General features: G+C 40.8%; 1 protein-coding gene across 1 annotated transcript in view; it reads right to left on the reverse strand.

The window, feature by feature from the left end:
• Positions 1-379: 379 nt before the first annotated feature.
• The window catches only part of notch2 (notch receptor 2), a 50,876-nt gene continuing 32,504 nt past the window's right edge, over positions 380-18,751 (reverse strand). Inside the window, exons 10-35 of the mRNA XM_086161996.1 lie at positions 18,617-18,730; positions 18,362-18,475; positions 17,941-18,174; positions 16,592-16,702; positions 16,254-16,446; positions 15,883-16,028; positions 15,670-15,783; positions 15,135-15,254; positions 14,804-14,956; positions 14,160-14,388; positions 13,697-13,898; positions 13,448-13,601; positions 12,520-12,704; positions 12,233-12,365; positions 11,664-11,915; positions 11,320-11,432; positions 10,275-10,810; positions 9,847-10,182; positions 9,620-9,762; positions 9,329-9,533; positions 9,103-9,190; positions 8,209-8,362; positions 7,680-7,999; positions 6,604-6,751; positions 6,288-6,385; positions 380-3,732 (exon numbers count right to left, since the gene is read on the reverse strand). Of these exons, the coding sequence (XP_086018122.1) occupies positions 2,314-3,732; positions 6,288-6,385; positions 6,604-6,751; positions 7,680-7,999; positions 8,209-8,362; positions 9,103-9,190; positions 9,329-9,533; positions 9,620-9,762; positions 9,847-10,182; positions 10,275-10,810; positions 11,320-11,432; positions 11,664-11,915; positions 12,233-12,365; positions 12,520-12,704; positions 13,448-13,601; positions 13,697-13,898; positions 14,160-14,388; positions 14,804-14,956; positions 15,135-15,254; positions 15,670-15,783; positions 15,883-16,028; positions 16,254-16,446; positions 16,592-16,702; positions 17,941-18,174; positions 18,362-18,475; positions 18,617-18,730 (6,014 nt within the window). The 3' untranslated portion in view covers positions 380-2,313. The remainder of the gene's footprint in view (positions 3,733-6,287; positions 6,386-6,603; positions 6,752-7,679; positions 8,000-8,208; positions 8,363-9,102; positions 9,191-9,328; positions 9,534-9,619; positions 9,763-9,846; positions 10,183-10,274; positions 10,811-11,319; positions 11,433-11,663; positions 11,916-12,232; positions 12,366-12,519; positions 12,705-13,447; positions 13,602-13,696; positions 13,899-14,159; positions 14,389-14,803; positions 14,957-15,134; positions 15,255-15,669; positions 15,784-15,882; positions 16,029-16,253; positions 16,447-16,591; positions 16,703-17,940; positions 18,175-18,361; positions 18,476-18,616; positions 18,731-18,751) is intronic.

The following is an 18,751-nucleotide window of genomic DNA, read 5'->3' on the forward strand; positions in this document are numbered from 1 at the left end:
ACCTCTAAAAATATTCAATGTCCAATCTACTACTTTCATTCTGGTCAAAATGTTTTATGGAGAATTCATTTATTTTCATGTGAACTATGTGATGTAACAGTTTACATGGACAGCGGTGAATTGCCTGCTTTGAATAAAATTAATAATATTATTGTATTTTGACCAATAATAAATGCATAAGAAAATGTGAAGAAACTTGTAGAAATCTCCAGAGCTCTGAGAAGTGAAGGGCAGAAAAAGTTTACTGAGCAGGGGCAATGAGCTGACAGACCTGATGGGCCAGAAGTCTTAAAACAAGTTAAATAATTTCAATGCTCTAAAATGACAGTTCTACAATGACAAAAATGTAATGATGTTAAAAATGACAGGTACACATGTGTATGAAGATCTGGGCTTTATTTCAGCAAGTATATTTGGTTGATCATTTGGATTTTTCTCAAATAAGAAAAAAAGGTTTAAATTCTCTACTGTGTATAAACATGGTGACAGCTACTTCATATGGCATGTATAATATAGGCTGTTTGGTTAACAAAGGCGAGGAACATTCAAAACAACTATATACAAAAAACAGATACACGGCTTTGCCTACTGTACGTGTCAAAACTGATGTCCATATATTGACTAGAAGAACAACACTGTAGAGTAAATGTGTTTTATAAAATTGACAAGCCCTCATGTACAGAGTATAAAGCTCTGATGTGTCATGTGCTGGAAATACATATGAAACAAGAATCATTTGCTTAGGAATACTTACAGTAATAAGTCCAAACATTTCTTGTGATAGAATATGAGTGCTGAGTGCTGTGAGTCTGGCTTTATTAAAAGAAATACATTTGGCAGGTATTTGGAGACGAAGAACATTTTGGTTGAAACAAAAGTTAATTTGGTCTTTGAGACACCAACATTCCTTTTGAAGTTTTTTTTTTCCTTTCCTTTTATATTTTCAACAATGAACGATTGTCTTTGTTTATTGAGCAGTAACAAAGATCTGCACATGACAGAAACCTTCAGAAGGAAGACAAAAAACACTTTCATAACACCTCACTCACCTACAAACTTGGTTTATGAACCATGGTGATTGAAAGGTGCACGTATACACTGATTGTAGTTAAGCATAAGGCAAACCTGGTTATGATTCTGGAAAAAGGAAACACTTGGAGGAAAGCCAGTTGAGAGGCAGTAACATAAACCTCTGTAACATTCAGAATCATTTAGAGTGCGAACAAAAGTCATATAAAAAACAAAAAAAAAACATCTTTGCCGAGTACCGGTAAGTATCAGAAGTTGGTAACAGAATGTTCCTGTTCCTCTATTTACATTTCAACATACAAAACTTGGTGACACAAAAGTAACAATGATAGCCACAAAACTATATTTTTGCATAATGTTTCAAATGAATTAATCAGGATTAATCTCACAACAATGTATGAATTACTGAGGCACTTACAATTATTGTCATTGTTTCAGAAAAAGTGACTGCCTTCAAAACATGAGAAATACGTGTGGCTGCATTAACACATTAAGAATAACAACTGGTTGTAACTGTTCTTGGATTATTTTTGATGACTAACACTAATAATCTCAGTTTGCATGAAGATGGCATGCAACAAAATACTGTTCTGCATTCCTTTCGAATCTGTAAATTTCCATATATTCAAGGGGCCACTCATTTTTAAAAACAGTAAGGTAAACAACTAGGTAGTCTTCTGTTTTGAACATTAAAGCCCTATCTCAATGTCGCCTGTCTAATTAAGAGCAGAATGAGAAAATTTAACAAGGTCTAAGTACTGACAAGCTCATTACATTTAACAACATAACAATAACAAAGGCATATAGGAGAATAACGAAAAACAAGAGACAAAACCCTCAGTCCTTTCTCAGTATCTCAAGTCCACTTTGTTCTGGTCTGATACCAGCTAATAACCATTGGACAGCGATCAATGATTGGATGAAGGATTGTGTTTTGGGCTATCCGTCAAAGCTTACATATTTCTAGTCAAGGAGCAGGGAGCAAAAGATGCATGGATGACAATGAAAAGAAGACGTGGCAAAAAACTCCACAGTGTAATATCATACTCCATGTTTTTGGTATTGAGACATTTGATTTCCAGCTGACAATAGTCAGTGAGGTTTCAGAAACTATACAGGTTTCTTAAGTGCAAAGAGGAAAAGATAACATACAAGGGGACGTGTGATTAATAAAAAGAACATAAAGAATTAATAGAGAGGAGAAAAAGCTTTATGGGAGTTAGAATGTGTCAAGAGTTCTAACAGAACCCCAAAGTCTTTATGGTCTGCTTCTCTCTGGTGGACCTATGCAAACACCTGCATGTTTCCTAGCGCAGGCTGTTGAGAGGCTTGCTGCATCTGCTGGGATTGCGGCTGCAACTGCACCTGCTCTGGAATGTGTGTGTGGTGGGATGATGGCAGTGCATGGTGGGGATTCCCTAGAGGGGTGGGGCTGGTGGTGACATCAGACCAGTCCGAATTAGAGTGTGGTGAAGATGATGACCAAGGGTCTGGAGATTCTGGTGAAGGGGTGAGATAAGGGTGCTCACTGGGTGGGTGTGCAGAGTGGCCAGGGGTGGTGCCCTCTGAGCCAGCGGTAGTGAAGCTGTGCTGGGAAGGCGGAGTGGGATACTTATCCACGGGACTTTGCATGGGTGGATATGACGGCAAGGGCCGAGACTGGCCTTCAATGGCTCCGTGGCTGACACTGTGGGGGTGCTGCAGGGTGTGAGAGAGCCCGTGCGCCATGCTCATCTGCTCAGGTATCTGATACATCATACTCTGAGTACAATGGAGATGACCTTGACCCTGCTGGGAGTGACCCTGGTTCTGGTTCTGAGCCTGGGACTGAGTGACCTGTACCTGACCAGGCTGAGGCTGCTTCAACATGGCTTGGCCTCCACCGGGTGTCATCATCTGGAACGTGACAATTGGAGGTAGCTGCTCCCTGCTCATGGTGACATTCATGGGAGTCAGCATTGGCCCCTGGCTGTGGTGCTGGCCTATGCCACGGTGGGACCCCCCCATTTGGTGTGGTACGAGGCCAAACATGTGGCCACTGTAGCCATGTTTGGTCATACCCACCCAGCCCTGCTGCTGTCCTAGCATGTGGCTGACAGGAGGAAGCATAGGTCTGGAGGTGGGACTGCTCAGGAGAGGAGGGGAGTTTGCCGTGGTGGAGACAGCGCCAGACATGTCGCCTGTGTAGGCGTGAGGGGATTCCAGGGAGTCGACAGGTGACATAGTGACTGAGCTCTCTGGAAGGCCTCCTGCTGCCTTCACACCATTCACACTGCCTCCAGTACCTCCGCCAGCACCCACAGCCGGCCCCTCTCCTCCTGCAGGTTTCTTTCTTCGCTTTGCCTTCATGTCCTTCAGCTCTTTAGCCCCATTTCCAACACCTCCTGCCTTTGCCCCACCACCACCTCTCCTGCTCTTCTTCCCTTGTGGCCCAGAACGCATGCCGATGAAGCCTGCTCCATTGGCTCCGCACATTACAGAGGTGTTTCCTCCACTCATGTGGTTGGGGCCATTGTGTGGGCTGTGAACTAAATTATACTGGTCCAGCAGGCGGACAATATCATGATGCATGCGCTCTTGAGCAGTATCACGAGGCAGCCGATCCAGGTGATCTGTGATGTCACGATTGGAGTAGTGGTCTAGGAGGACCTGTGCAGCTTCAAAGCTGCCTTCTCTGGCTGCAAGAAACAGTGGGGTCTCCTCCTAAAGGAAGCGCCAATGTTAAAAATTAGATTGTTTGCTGGATTAAATAAAAGATGTATTTGATATTTATATTAATATACATTTTCAATTGGTTTTGTCTATATTTTGTCTATATTTCTAATGTATCATATGTCTAGATTATCACAAAATCTTCTTTCTTCTTCTTCTTCTTTCGGCTTTTCCCGTTAGGGGTCGCCACAGCGAGTCAACTTTCTCCATCTAACCCTATTCTCTGTATCTTCCTCTCTCACACCAGCTACCTTCATATCCTCTCTCACGACGTCCATAAATCTTCTCTTTGGTCTTCCTCGAGACCTCTTGCCTGGCAGCTCCAATTCCAGCATCCGTCTACCAATATATTCACTATATCTTCTCTGTACATGACCGAACCATCTCAGTCTGGCTTCTCTGACCTTCTCTCCAAAACATCGAACATGTGCCGTCCCTCTGATAGACTCATTCCTGATCCTATCCATCCTGGTCACTCCCAAAGAGAACCTCAACATCTTCATCTCTGCAACCTCTAGTTCTGCCTGCTGTCTTTTGGTCATTGTAACAGTTTCTAGTCTATACATCATCGCTGGTCTCACCACTGTCTTGTACACCTTTCCTTTTATTCTGGCTGAAAGTCTTCTATCACATAGTACCCCTGACACTTTTCTCCACCCATTCCAACCTGCTTGGACCCGTCTCTTCACCTCTTTTCCGCACTCTCCGTTGCTCTGGACTGTTGACCCTAAGTACCTGAAATCCTCCAGCTTCTTGATCTCCACTCCCTGTAGCCTCACCGCTCCACCCGAGTTCCTCTCGTTCACACACATATATTCTGTCTTGCTGCGACTAACTTTCATTCCTCTCCTTTCCAGAGCTTACCTCCACCTCTCTAGATTTTCCTCTACCTGTTTTCTGCTCTCACAACAGATCACAATGTCATCCGCAAACATCATGGTCCATGGGGATTCCTGTCTAACCTCATCTGTCAGCCTATCCATCACCATTGCGAACAAGAAGGGGCTCAGAGCTGATCCCTGATGGAGTCCCACCTCCACCTTGAACTTCTCGGTTACCCCTACAGCACACCGTACCAGTGTCTCACAGCTAGCATACATGTCCTGCACCAGTCTAACATACTTCTCTGCCACTCCAGACTTCCTCATACAATACCAGAGCTCCTCTCTTGGCACCCTGTCATATGCTTTTTCTAGGTCTACGAAAACGCAATGCAGCTCCCTCTGGCCTTCTCTGTACTTTTCTATTAGCATTCTCAACGCAAATACTGCATCTGTAGTACTCTTCCTAGGCATGAAGCCATACTGCTGTTCACAAATGCTGACTTCTGCTCTCAGTCTAGTTTCCACTACTCTTTCCCATAACTTCATTGTATGGCTCATCAACTTTATCCCTCTGTAGTTGCCACAATTCTGCACATCCCCTTTATTCTTAAAAATAGGCACCATCACACTTTGTCTCCATTCTTCAGGCATCTTCTCACTCTCTAAGATCCTGTTGAATAATCTAGTCAGAAAATCTACCGCTGCCTCTCCTAGACACTTCCACACCTCCACAGGTATATCATCAGGACCAACTGCTTTTCCACTCTTCATCCTCTTCAATGCCTTCCTCACTTCACTTTTACTAATTTTTGCTACTTTGTGGTCTACGATAATCACCTCTTCTACCCTTGCCTCTCTTTCATTTTCCACATTCATCAGCTCTTCAAAGTACTCTTTCCATCTTCCCATCACTCTTCTAGCATCTGTCAATACATTTCCCTCTCTGTCCTTTATCACCCGGACCTGTTGTACATCCTTTCCATCTTTATCTCTCTGTTTCGCCAACCTGTATAGATCATTCTCTCCCTCCTTACTGTCACAAGATATCGTTTACAATTTCTTTTTGATGTCAGGAGTAGTTTTCTTCTTCTCCTTTCGGCTTTTCCTTTTGGCTTTTCCGAAAGGATGCACAGCAAGTCCTTTTGGACTTGCTGTGCATCCTTTCTATCTTTATCTCTCTGTTTCACCAACCTGTATAGATCATTCTCTCCCTCCTTACTGTCCACCTGAGCATACAGGTCATCGTACGCCCTTTGTTTTACCTTTGCTACCTCTATTTTTACGTTGCGTTGTATCTCCCTGTACTCTTATCTGTTCTCTTCAGTCCTGTCAGTATCTCACTTCTTTTCTAACTGCGTTCGCAGTATATATTCCTGCACTTCCTCATTCCACCACCAAGTCTCCTTGTCTACTTTCCTTACAGATGACACACCAAGTACTCTCCTACCTGTCTCCCTGATAACACTAGCTGTTGTTGTCCAATCATCTGGAAGCTCTCCCTGACCACCCAGAGCCTTTCTCAACTCCTCCCTGAAAACCATACAACACGCCTCCCTTTCCACCACTTTGTCCTCTGCTCTGCCTTTGTCCTCTTGATCTGCCTTGTCACCAGAGTCATTCTACAAACCACCATCTTATACTATCTGGGCAGACTTTTTTACTATGGTTAAAAAAATAGCAAGGAAAAAAGGTTAAAAATTCCCTAAAATAAAATGTACAAACCTTGTTGTCTTGCATATCACGGTTGGCTCCATTCTTTAATAGCACAAGAGTGGCCTCGACATTGTTTACTGCTGCTGCCCAATGTAAAGCTGATTTGCCTAAAGATTAAAATCATGAGAAATGTCAGAAAATATCACTTTCTATGGTCTTATAAACACAATTTTGACTATTCACAATTACCTGTCTTTCTTATCATGACAATGGATTAGTCAAATGTTAGTAAACATATCTAAACTAAAAACTTTGGTATGAAAGTAACTGCTGGCACTTTCCTACATTTAAAAGATATCTGTCTAAATAAAAGAATCTTTCTCACCATGGTCATCGACAGCATTGATGTCAGCATGGCAGTGGATCAGCTCCTCTACCATGCCTTCCACAGCTAGTCTGGCTGCCAGGATTAATGGAGTGGTGCCATCATTCATCCGAGCATCTAATTCTGTTGCACGATTACGGATCAGAATCTGAGAGAAAACAAAAAGACAAATATTTCGTATGAAACATTAACAAATACAAATGTGATTAACAATGTATGATTTCAAAATGTCCACATTTTTTAATCAATCAGTTACTATCCTTCACCAATTTAGCATCTGGAGGCAAAGTCCAGCTGGCTAATTTTTAAATCCTTCACAAACTAGTACCAAACAAGTAACTATGATGGAATGGTCTCTACTGCTAAGAGAGCAGGTTGTGAGTTATCATTGCCAATGCCCTAGTGATGAGGTCACATTTCACCTCGCTCTACACAATAAATTTATACAGTCACCCACATACTATTTACCGAGGCTTTGGTTTAATATCAATCATAACATGCACAGAGAGGCACCAGGATATTGGTTGGCTAAGCCCAGTAAAACAGTAAGGATATTATGAGCCTGGTTTAGCACAGCAGAACAACGCATACTAATTTGTCATTATTCAGCTCTTGAATCAAAATGAAGAATGCAATGTTACTCTAAAAACCAAATAAAAATCATTACTGCCAATGTCACCTGGCAGTGATAATTCAATTCATTTTTAAGCATAATGTTCCCCTTGTTATTTTGTTTTTTGGCTACTGAATTGTTAGTAGCCAACCGTCTAGGCACTTGGACATGATATGACTAAGGGACATGTTCAGTTTGCTATTAACTCAGAATCCTCTTGTCAGCAAACCGTCATGACACGTTGAAAGATAATATGATCAAGAACATAATTTAGCCATTTCAGATGCCAATGTTCACATTTTCATACATGCTGATCAAACAGATAAAAAGATAAATATTTGAAATTATATTGAGTGTTTGGTGATGTGTTTTCTTGAATTGCAATTATGTCAATAGTTTACTGGTTTGCTTCAGTGTATCTGTGAATTGTGACAAGCTCATTTCTGATAAGACACCATCTTACCTGGAACACTCCCTGTGCATCAGCTGCCACAGCAGCATGAAGGGGAGTCCTGCCCATATTGTCGTGGGCATTTGGATCAGCACCAGCATCCAGCAGCCTCTTTGCAGCATCAGCTCTTGCATAGCGTGCAGCCAGGTGGAGTGCTGTCTCCCCTGTGCGATCAGTTTGGGCCATTAAAGAAGCACCTTGAGCGATTAGGTCAGAGATGACACTGGGTCCTGGTTCGTCCCCTCCACTTTCCTCTTCCTCTTCTCCGTGCAAGTTGCAGTCCGGACCTCCGCCGTTACGTAGTGATGCCAACATCAGTGGGGTGAAGCCATCTACAGAACAGGAAATTAAATTAAATAACATGTCTGTGGAGGTTCATGTCAGTCATCCAGGTCATGGCCAATTGTCAGCAAAACCTTTTTCTCATAGCAACTAGACTTTATTTTCTTCCCTTGAAGAGCTTTCACCTCTTGGAAAATGCATTTAACTTAAACCTCAATATAAAATTAATACATCTTGGTTTGAAAAACAGCTTTCTCACCAGGTCCCTTGACATTGACATCCAGACAATCAGTATCCAGGTCTGCCTGTGGGGGAGTAAGTGTAATGTCAGCAGCTTTGCGATGCTGCAAGGTCCATTCCCTTCGGTCAACACTTTCATCCATAGACATGGGTAGCAGAGGTTTGTCTTCATTCTACAAAAGGCAACAAGGTCTTAAAACATGCTACAGCTCTCACTCATTTTTATTTTAGCTCTCCTGAGCCTTTATGCAAACCTCCAACTCAACTATATGACTCTGTGAGCCCCCTAAACTCAATAAAGATCCTGGCTGGCTTTCAATACGATTTACTGAGTGGAATACTGTAAAGTCATTCATATGGACAGCATCACTTCCTCTACTTTCAAGTCTACCGTGGTTAAAACCTTCTCTTAAAAGAAACACACCTGAATCCAGAGATGCTGAAAAGTGTACACCAGGTTTCAACCTCAATTTCTTCTCTAAACGCATCACCAACACCCAAATCAATTTGTTGAAAAACTCAGTTTAAGCCATAGCAGTCAAGTTTTAGTCTGTCCGTCTGTCAATCTGATTTCACAATGGCATCCTGCCACATATAGGCTCTTAGACCACCTCAGTCCACCTTGTTCTTTTTGATGTCAGTGCAGCTCTTAATACAATTTTTGAAGGTATGTCATCAAGAAAAGCCAAATTTGCACGTCTGGTGTAGCCGTAGCATCCCCAACCTACTTGTCATCCTGTTCATTCTGAATATCACAGTGACATTTACTGATGTGTAATACTTTGTAATAAAGCACCTAAGGAAATATCTGTACATTTTCAGATAGGAAGCCTTAAATATATTGTAAGGTCCTTGAAGGCAAAATGCATTTTTGATACTGGGTTGCTTAATCTGACTTCTGCTGCTCACTTACTCTTGGCTTCTTGGATGAAACTTCATCTTCTAACCACCGCTGGCTCTGACCTCCATCGATCATGGCTCCGTCTTGGGACTTGAAATTCCTGGTGGGAGGAAATATTGAACCAGCAACCCATTATTTTACAATGACTGGTGAACTGAAACAGAACAGCTAGTTTGCTAACAAATTAGGAATCAATTATACTCGAAAATGAATTTGCATTTTCAAAACACAAACTCACTTCATGTCAAAATCGTCTTGCCCAACAGGTTCTCTCCTCTTGTCATTTTTATTGGCCAGAAAGCCATCGGGAAGCCATAGGACACCATTTTTATGCTTCCTCTTGGCTGCCAGCATCCCCAACACCAGAATTAGAAGAATTATTACAACTGCAACTCCAATAAAATACATTGGAAATTCGTTTGGGGATATATCAGTAAATTCACCTGTGGAGAAATAGAGGAAAGACTAAATATACCATAAAAATGAAAATGAAAAATACCTGTGATTTTTTCATAGGAATCCTACTTACTATAAACAGATTCAAGTGGGTAAGGCAGGTCAGCTTTTATGTGAGCTGCTGCAATATAGGAGGCGGCCTCATTGGCATTTGAGAAACAGTCTGATGATTTCTGGGAACATTCCCTGTTATCAATTTGTAAATGCACTAGGGACCTACATGGACAAAAATGTGGTTTAAAATACATTTTATGATGCACATTCACTCTGGAGAGCAAGCATGTCATGAGCCATCCTTACCCAATAACCTCTCGCTCCAGCTCCCGCTTGCTTCTTCCCCTCTGTCGTCTTTGCTCATCCTCCACACCATAGTATGGAAGCACCATAGGTTTCTTATTTTTATCCACCTTCACCTGTAGGTTAGTATGTAGCAGGGCTCCCAAGGACCGTAAAAAACCACTTAAGTCCCCTATCAATTCCTTTGGTTGCAATCGCACCACAATAACAAGTGTACCATCAGCCATCTTGGCTGGAGTATCACCAGAACAGTCAAGGCCATCCCAGCCACAGGCCTCTGTATTGCAGCTCCAATCACAGATGTTATTCCCATAGTGGTCCGCACAATACTCGTCGTATCTAAAAATACACAATACAAGGGAAAACAGAATTTTAAGCAGATATGGCTATGAAATCATAACAATAATAAAGCAAAGCAAAGTGTTACATACCTGCAGGGGGATGGTGAAGGATCCTGGCACTCAAAGCTGTCAAATAGGCAGCCAGGGTTGTCACAGTCTTTATCGCAACGTCCATTTTTAAAGAAATCCCAGCAAGGACCACTGGCAGTGCAGTTAAGCCAGGGTTGTTTCCATGTAAGTGAGCAATCGCCTCCATCCCATTGACATTCATGGTTGTTACATTCATTATCACACACTCTATCCCCTGACTGACGCTCACACTGAAGGTGTGGACAAGATGGTGTGGCTGGTACAGACACTTTGTTCTCACACTGTTGTCCAGAAAAGTATGAGGGACATTGGCAGCTATACAAAAGTGGGTTGGCTGGATCTTGAATGCAGGTCCCTCCATTTTGACAGGGTTTTGGACACCTCAGCTCATTCTCACAGTGAGATCCGGTAAAACCTTTCAAGCATTGGCAGTACAGCTGTCCAGCTGATGTCGCCACACAGTGCCCACCATTCCTGCATTGAAGCTTAGCACAGCTGTAGCCTTCTATTTCTCCACAGTTGAACCCAGTAAAGCCCTAAAATAGCATAAAAATTACAGCTTGACAATTCACACTTTCACATAGTAGTTATCACTCTGTTTTTATCTTTGTAAAGTGATAATGAAGCCTCGGAGCTTATTTGTAACAGGACGACCTATAATAAATAATTCCTTTTTATGTTCTCTTACAAATCTGCCTCATCTACTATACCTGAGCCATGATGTGGCCCTCTGAAGCAAGCATGAGAAAAAAGAGGCACTTGAAGTTAGTGGACAGACAAATAATGCACACTGTATATAGAAAAAATGATGATAGTCTAGTAGGAAAGTATTCGAGCCATTGCTAAAGAATGTAAGCACTATAATTACTGACAAAAATGATTCATGGTAAATGCATATGTAATAAAAAATCAATTACATTAAAAGGTATTAGTATTCTCATGAGAATAAACTGGTGTGCCTTCCAATGAAGCACTTAGAAATTCAGGCAAGATGTATGAAACAGAAGAGGGAGCCAAAACTAACCATGGCTGCAATGTCTCTTACCATAAGGCAGGAACAGGTGTAGCCATGTTCTGAACTTGTGTTCATAGAGCAGACTCCGTTGTTGTGGCATGGTTTTGACAAACACAGATCCACCATGGACTCACAATGGCGACCTTCAGAGTCAAACGAAGGGAGAAGATATATATTTATACAATAATATCAACTGTAATAATTACATCCTATTTCCACACACTGCTGCAACATTTGTCATCTTGTTTGGGTTTCCTACGTTGTAAAATTTATATAAACTGTTTCAGAAATTAAACGCAATCCTATGCTACAAAAATGTAGTATAATTTGAAATGGTGCCATGATATCATACTATTCATTGGAAATGAACGTACCTGTGTATCCAAGGCGACATCGGCAGAGGTAATCATTGACCAGCTGTACACAGTCGAGGCTGCCGGGGGCATGGCATGGAGCAGAGAGACATTCGTTCAAATCTCCTTCACAATGTTCTCCAACAAATCCTGGAGGGCAGGAGCATGTGTAGCGGCCCACACCGTCCACACACTGTCCTCCATTCAGACAGCGGGGTTCCCAAGAGCCAGGCTTGGGAGCACAGTCATCAGTATTCATTTCACATTGAAGCCCTTCACAGAAAAAATCAAAGGCACATCACTTCATGTATGCAATGCAAAGTAATTGTTTCATGTAGGACAGTACTGGTACTTGATCTGGGAAATAATACACTTGAAAAACACATTATATGGTCATTTCGACCGTTCTTTTACCAAAGATAATTTTACCTTGTGTGTACCATCTACAAATTAATAAAATATTCTTTAATTTAGAGAAGTCATTCAGAAAATGTTGTTGTGCTCTTAGAATTGGTTCTTTCCAGTTTTGTTATGTTTCCATGTGTTAAAAGTTCATTCTTTGTGTGTGATGTAATCTTTTGCAGGTTTACCATGTGTTCCAGGTGGACAGGAACATGTGAAGCGGTTGATGAGGTTTATACAAGTTCCTCCATGTAGGCAGGGCTTAGAATGGCATTCATTAACATCATACTCGCAGTTCACTCCCTGGTAGCCTGGTTTACACTGGATTAAAAACAGTGGCTTAGTCATTGTGTTTAAATGACCATTACAGCAAACTTAACACAATTCATCATCAATGCAAAACTGGAATTACAACACATGCATCTCTCTCCACCTATAGAAACAAACAAAAACTCTGAAATGGAAGGTTACTTACTACACATTCGTATGTTCCCTGGTAGTCCTTGCATGTAGCCCCATTTCGACAAGGATTTGACTGGCACTCATCAACTATTTCTTCACAGTAGCTGCCCATGTAACCTGGCTGGCATTGACACTGGTGGGAATTGCCCACATTGACACATGTGCCAGCATTTTTACACACATTCTCCACTTCCAGACCTAAAGTAATATGAAAAGGAGGTACATGTGATGGGTAAATAATCTTACAAACTTAAGCATTTTGGGCAGAGTGTACAGTGCATGCATTGCAGCGCAGACCTTGGCCTAACACAAGAAGCAGATATTGCAGGGGATAGATAGTCCCCTTACACATATGAGAAGTTTATTGTAAAATTTACAATACGATCCAGCAGACACAGGAGTAAAGTTACATTTCAGCCCAAACTGATTCAGAAGATACAATCAACCCCCTCTTTTTAATCATTTAGGAAAATTAGAAGAAAGAGATTTAATAGGACATCGCCCCATCTCTCCAGCATTGAAGAGATGGGAAGAATACAACATGACTCATACCGGCAAGAATTACAGCGTTGGTGACTCTGGATTGATGCAATTTTTGTTACGGAGGCCGAAAGTCACACAGATTGAGCAGTATTCAAGAATTGGATTTGTATATGGGTTAAGGCAGGAAAACGTCAAAATATACCAAATTACCATTAAACATGGGCCTGGACGACTCCTGTACTGCTATGAAAACTGAGTGAGCCCTCAGTCGGAAGACCCTCTATTGAGGTAGCCAGCAAAGTTAAGTTTATTCAAGGTTGGAGTGACTTAAGTTACATTTTAAATTTGTTAAGTTATAATGCAATGTTTTGGATAGTTGTGCTACTGTGCACTCAACAAAAATGAAAATGTAATATCAATAATGGATTAATTGCTGACGAAGCACAGAAAATCCTCACCATTCCTTGCAGCAAAGTCCTGGCAGGACATATTAGGGACATCACAATAAAGTCCTGTCCATCCCATCTGACAATGGCAGGTCCAGGAGGTTGCTGTTTGTGAGCAGGAGCCACCATTATGACAGCGCACTTGGCTGCACAAGTTCACAAATTTCTGCAAGCAATAAACAAGATTTATTTAAGGAATATTGTAAAGATTAGCCCGGTGATTAACCCACCCACATTCTCTTTGACACCAAAAAATATTACCTGGCAGTTTGGTCCATTGTAGCCCACAGGGCAGGTACAACGGTAGGTGCCCAAACCATCAGTACAGGTGCCTCCATTCTTACAAGGCTGGGAGTCACATTCATTCTGCTCATACTCACAGAATCCGCCATAAAAACCAGGACGGCAATGACAAGAAAAGGTGTTAATGTCGTCAATGCATGTTCCATTATTCAGGCAAGAACTGGAAAGCCAAAAAAAAGGGAACGTTATTAATTAAATGCATCTCACCTCAATGGGGTAAAAATATCTATGTGAGTGTTACAGGACAGGACAACACCCCAAAAGCATTTTATTGTATGAGGTACATAATCTGAAAACATCTGTTTCTATTTTAAAATCTAATTTCTTGCTTTCTAGCCCTCCCCTTAATTACTGTAACAAAACAGTTTTAATTGATCATTGCTAATTTGGGGCATCGAGATTCTTAGGAAATACAACCCACCTCTCAGTGCATTCTTGAATGTTATGCTCACACAGGATTCCATCAAAGCCTGGTTGGCACTCGCAAACAAAGCTGTTGACATAATCTCGGCAGGTAGCACCATTCTGGCAGGGCTGACTGACACATTCGTCTACCTCTGTTTCGCAGCGATCTCCTTCAAAACCTCGGCGGCAGTCACAGGAGAAACTCCCAACATCGTCAACACAAGAGCCTCCATTCAAGCAGGGATCTTAAGAGTGGAGAGAGTGAGAGGGAGGTTTCAATTAAAATTTATTTCAATGCAAGCTGATGTGAATTTAATGAAGTGCTGCTGAGGTGTTGTAAAAAGCTCCAATGCATAATGACTGTGAAGATTATTAGTCATCTAGCATGATACTCATTTTGTACAGTGGATAGTTTTAAGATTTTACAATTATACAAAATTAAGAATGCATCAAAGCAGTCTAAAGTTTAAAAACTAAAGCGTTTTATTTGTGAATGAAGGTTCTCAGTCATCCAGGTTATGGATAATCGTTGTGAAATGTTCTGGCAACTGGATTTGATTTTTCCTAGGAAGAGAATTCTTTATTATTACTCAATTATTGCTCCATTCGGTGGGTTGATCCAATATGGAGAAAAATTTATTTCTCAAAGGGCAAACTCACTGGGTGAGCAGTCATCGATGTCAGTCTGACAGTTGTGTCCACTGTATCCAGATTGACATTTGCATGTGTAGCTGCCTTGACTGTTAATACAATGGCCACCATTTTTGCAAGGATTCTTTTTACATTCATTCAAATCCTCACGACAACGTGGACCTGCACAGAGGGAAAAAAGAGAAACAAAGAACGGTTAATGCTACATTATTACGAAAGACATACAATTTTTTATGACTTGATGTAGCAGACTTTTAAGAAACACACTGTCTTGTGATTTTGTCCCATCTCACATTCAAAAACTCAGTGCAGATTAAAACAGAAGAATTATCAACAATACCTTGCCAACCAGCAGGACATCGACATGTATATGAGGTATAGTCCGCAGTTGGACGACACATACCTCCCCTCTCACATGGATGAGAGGCACAGGGGACAAGCTCTTCTTTACAGTGTTTACCTGTTAGGATAATAATAATTTTTTGATATTTTTACACTTAAACACTGGGCCTTAAGCAAAATGTTGTATTGTATTTTATAAAAAGGGTATTTTTTTACAAACTAATTTCCTGAATAATCAATGGAAAGTCAATTTTCAAAAACTGATATTTAAGATGAGGGGAAAGTCTTCTTATCTTCTTATCTAAGTCTTTAATCAAATATGAAAATAATGACACAAATTTAGCATCTAAGGGGCTACAACCAGAAGATTAATGATGAATGATTAGCTGGAATAAGAGGTCTATTTATTGTCAGGTATTGAACTTTATCCAAATTTTAATCACTAGAAAAAACAAATAAATAAAAATACTCAATTGACTTTCTTCATGCTATGAGTACATGCTAATAGAGACACCCCCGTGTAGTGAGATTACCTGTGAATGGGGGACTACACTGACAGGTGTAACTATTGACTCCGTCAACACAAATGCCCTGGTTGTGACAGGGGTTGGATGCACATTCATCTATATTCTTCTCACAGCTCACACCTGATCAGACAAAATTGATTGGTAATTTTCTTATGGTCCAGACTCCAGGGGTGATATGAAAGACAGAACTGGATTTTTTTTCTGTTGAAGTATCATCACCTTTAAAACCAGGTTGGCACTGACAGGTGTAGCCATTATGTCTGTCCACACAGTTCCCACCATTTTGGCATGGATTGGGCTGGCACTCATTTTTTTCCTGCTCACAGTGATCTCCAACCCAGCCAGGTTCACACTCACAATGGTACCTTGAAAAAAAAAAAAAAAAGCAAATACTCATCATAACAGGGAGCTATCCTGTATTAAAAATCTGTTCCTGCTTGGATCCCTCAGATAATGTAATACTTTGTTACTTAAACTAAAGAAAATAATTAAAAGAAAAAGGATAATACTGTAATTTATGTGATAAAAGTACTTAATAGCTAAAGCTTAATATGCATTAAGCTTAATAGTTTAATGCATAACATATATACCCATGCTGCTGTTCAACACATTCTCCATGAACACAAGGCTGCAGTGCACAGTGGTCCGTCCCAGTAAGACACAAGGGACCATGAGTACTGGGTGGGCACAGGCAGTGGAACCCATTGATCTTGTCCTCGCAGGTCCCTCCACTCATACATGGGTTTGAGTTACACTCATTAATCTCCACATCACATTTGACTCCTATTACAAAGAAATAGATTAGGTATTCAATAGCACATCATGTCAAACATATTGGAATACTATACCAAGGAAGAAAATATTGACAATTTTTCCAATAGTAAACTGCAATTTCAATGACTTCACTAGTCTTGTAAGTGGAGCATACCTGTGTATCCTGGAGAGCATGCGCACTTGTACTCGTTAATACCATCTTGACACTCCCCATACTCGCAGGGGTTGCTTGCGCAGTCATCTTCATTGATTTCACAGTTCACACCTAGAAAAAAAATACAAAAAACATGAAGCAAGTTTCGTCACTAGCGTAATTTTGAGTTGAATTAGTTTTAGTACAGTAGTTATTCATAAACTGTCCTCCAGAGGGAGTCAGAATACATTAAAAAAGTGACAAAAGCTTAACAAGAATGAATTAATAATGGCAGATCTTTTAAAAGCCTCTTCTTCTTAAGATGTCATGAAGATTTATAACTCTATTAGCCTTTTACAGCTAAAGTAACTTTAAGATAAACTTTAAGTAACGAAAAGTGAGAGATACAAAGAAGGACCAAGGGAGAGATGCGCATATTAGGAGAGGAAGTGGAGACGTGACAACTAAAAGTAAGATCTGATAGCAGTTTTGGCCACATCATTCATGCACTCAGTGCATGCATGAGTACCAGGTCTCACTTTGCATGTTCAATGTGCTGAAATTAATTGACTTTTTTAGTTTTCTTTCCCAGTGGTAATCATGGTTAAGTACCTCTCGACCCACACTTGTGACTGTTACTCTCACATGTAGACTAATTTAATTTCTTGTTCACCAAACAATACACCAAAACCAATTCAGGAAGATAGGGTGGAGATCTTTACAATCAATTTAAATCATCCTCCTAAAGATAAGTTTTTCTTAGGGCCTCAACATTTCTTAACGCCTCATCTCAAAATCTTCTTGTCATGGCAACTGGACTTCACTTGAAGACGTTTCACCCCTCATCCGAGGCTTCTCCAGCTCAGAAGTCCAATTGCAACGACAGGAAGATTTTGACAAGAATGCACAATGACCTGGATGACTGAGAATCTCCACAGATATTTCTTAATAGAAAAACTCTAAGGGTAAAGTAGAGGTTAACCCAACAGTTGTAACTCGCAAGTAGTTGCTATTCCCTGGTAAGCATATTATTTGTATTACTGTTTAATACCAGAAGACTATTGTAATTATTTGTGTTTAATTAAAAAAAAAGTTTTGGGTGTGCACAAATACAGATGCGGAGATAGTTTCATAATTGAGAAAGTGAGAAACAGAGAAGATGATAGAAATTCAAACATATTTCCCATTCTTAAGCTATACCTGTACAACAAATACCATGGTGCTCATACCAGGCTTGTAGAATTGTAACATGTAGGTTTGTTTGTGGTAATAGAATGCATTATTCCTGTAATCATCCCGCAGTGGGGACATTTCAATAGAAGTATCATCGCTACAATGAAAGTCCAGTTTAAGTACATAAATTCACCTACCTGTGGTTCCTGGTGGGCAATTACACTGGTATGCATTGACTAGGTCAATGCAGCGTCCTCGGTTTTGACAAGGGTTGCTACGGCACTCCTGGACCTGAATATTACAGATGGATCCTGTGTATCCAGGCTGACACTCACAGGAGAAGGTGGCGATGCCATCCCTGCAAACACCATGGTGACATGGCTCTGGCTTGCAGTCATTGATGTTCTCTTCACAAAGTAGACCACTGAAACCTGATGACAGAATTTTTTAATCAGCAAAATAAGTCACAGCCTGTAGATTTTATGATTTTCTCTATCATTTTAGAGATAAACCAGGAAAAGGCTTGAGGGTTTATATACTTATGAATTGAAGTAGAAGCCATACAAGTATACAGTCATATGGTTTGCGTAAGCATAAGCAATGATTATATCTATATACCTTCAGCACATTCGCAGTCATATCCATTGGGTCGGTCAGTACATTTTGCCCCATTAAAACAGGGTGTACTCGAACATTCATCAATATCCACATGGCACATTTCACCACTGAAACCTGTTAACATTAATGAGGATATTCATTTTAACATTTACACCATTCAGAAAAGAATTATCTGCATTTGAATACTGCCCTAACATACCTCACTTTGAACGGGTGCTTAAAACACAGCTTTATGTGTAATTTATGTGGACTAACCTGCTGGGCACACACAGACAAAGCGGCTGACCTGGTCCAGGCATCTACCTTGATTCAGGCAGGGGGAACTGAGACACTCATTGACTTCTATCTCACAATGAATCCCCTCAAACCCTAAAGGAAGCCAGAGAAAGG

The sequence above is a fragment of the Fistularia commersonii genome, chromosome 16, assembly GCF_037954325.1.
Source record: "Fistularia commersonii isolate RoL2024-O1a breed Wild chromosome 16, RoL_Fcom_v1.0, whole genome shotgun sequence".
Taxonomy (NCBI): Eukaryota; Metazoa; Chordata; class Actinopteri; order Syngnathiformes; family Fistulariidae; genus Fistularia; species Fistularia commersonii.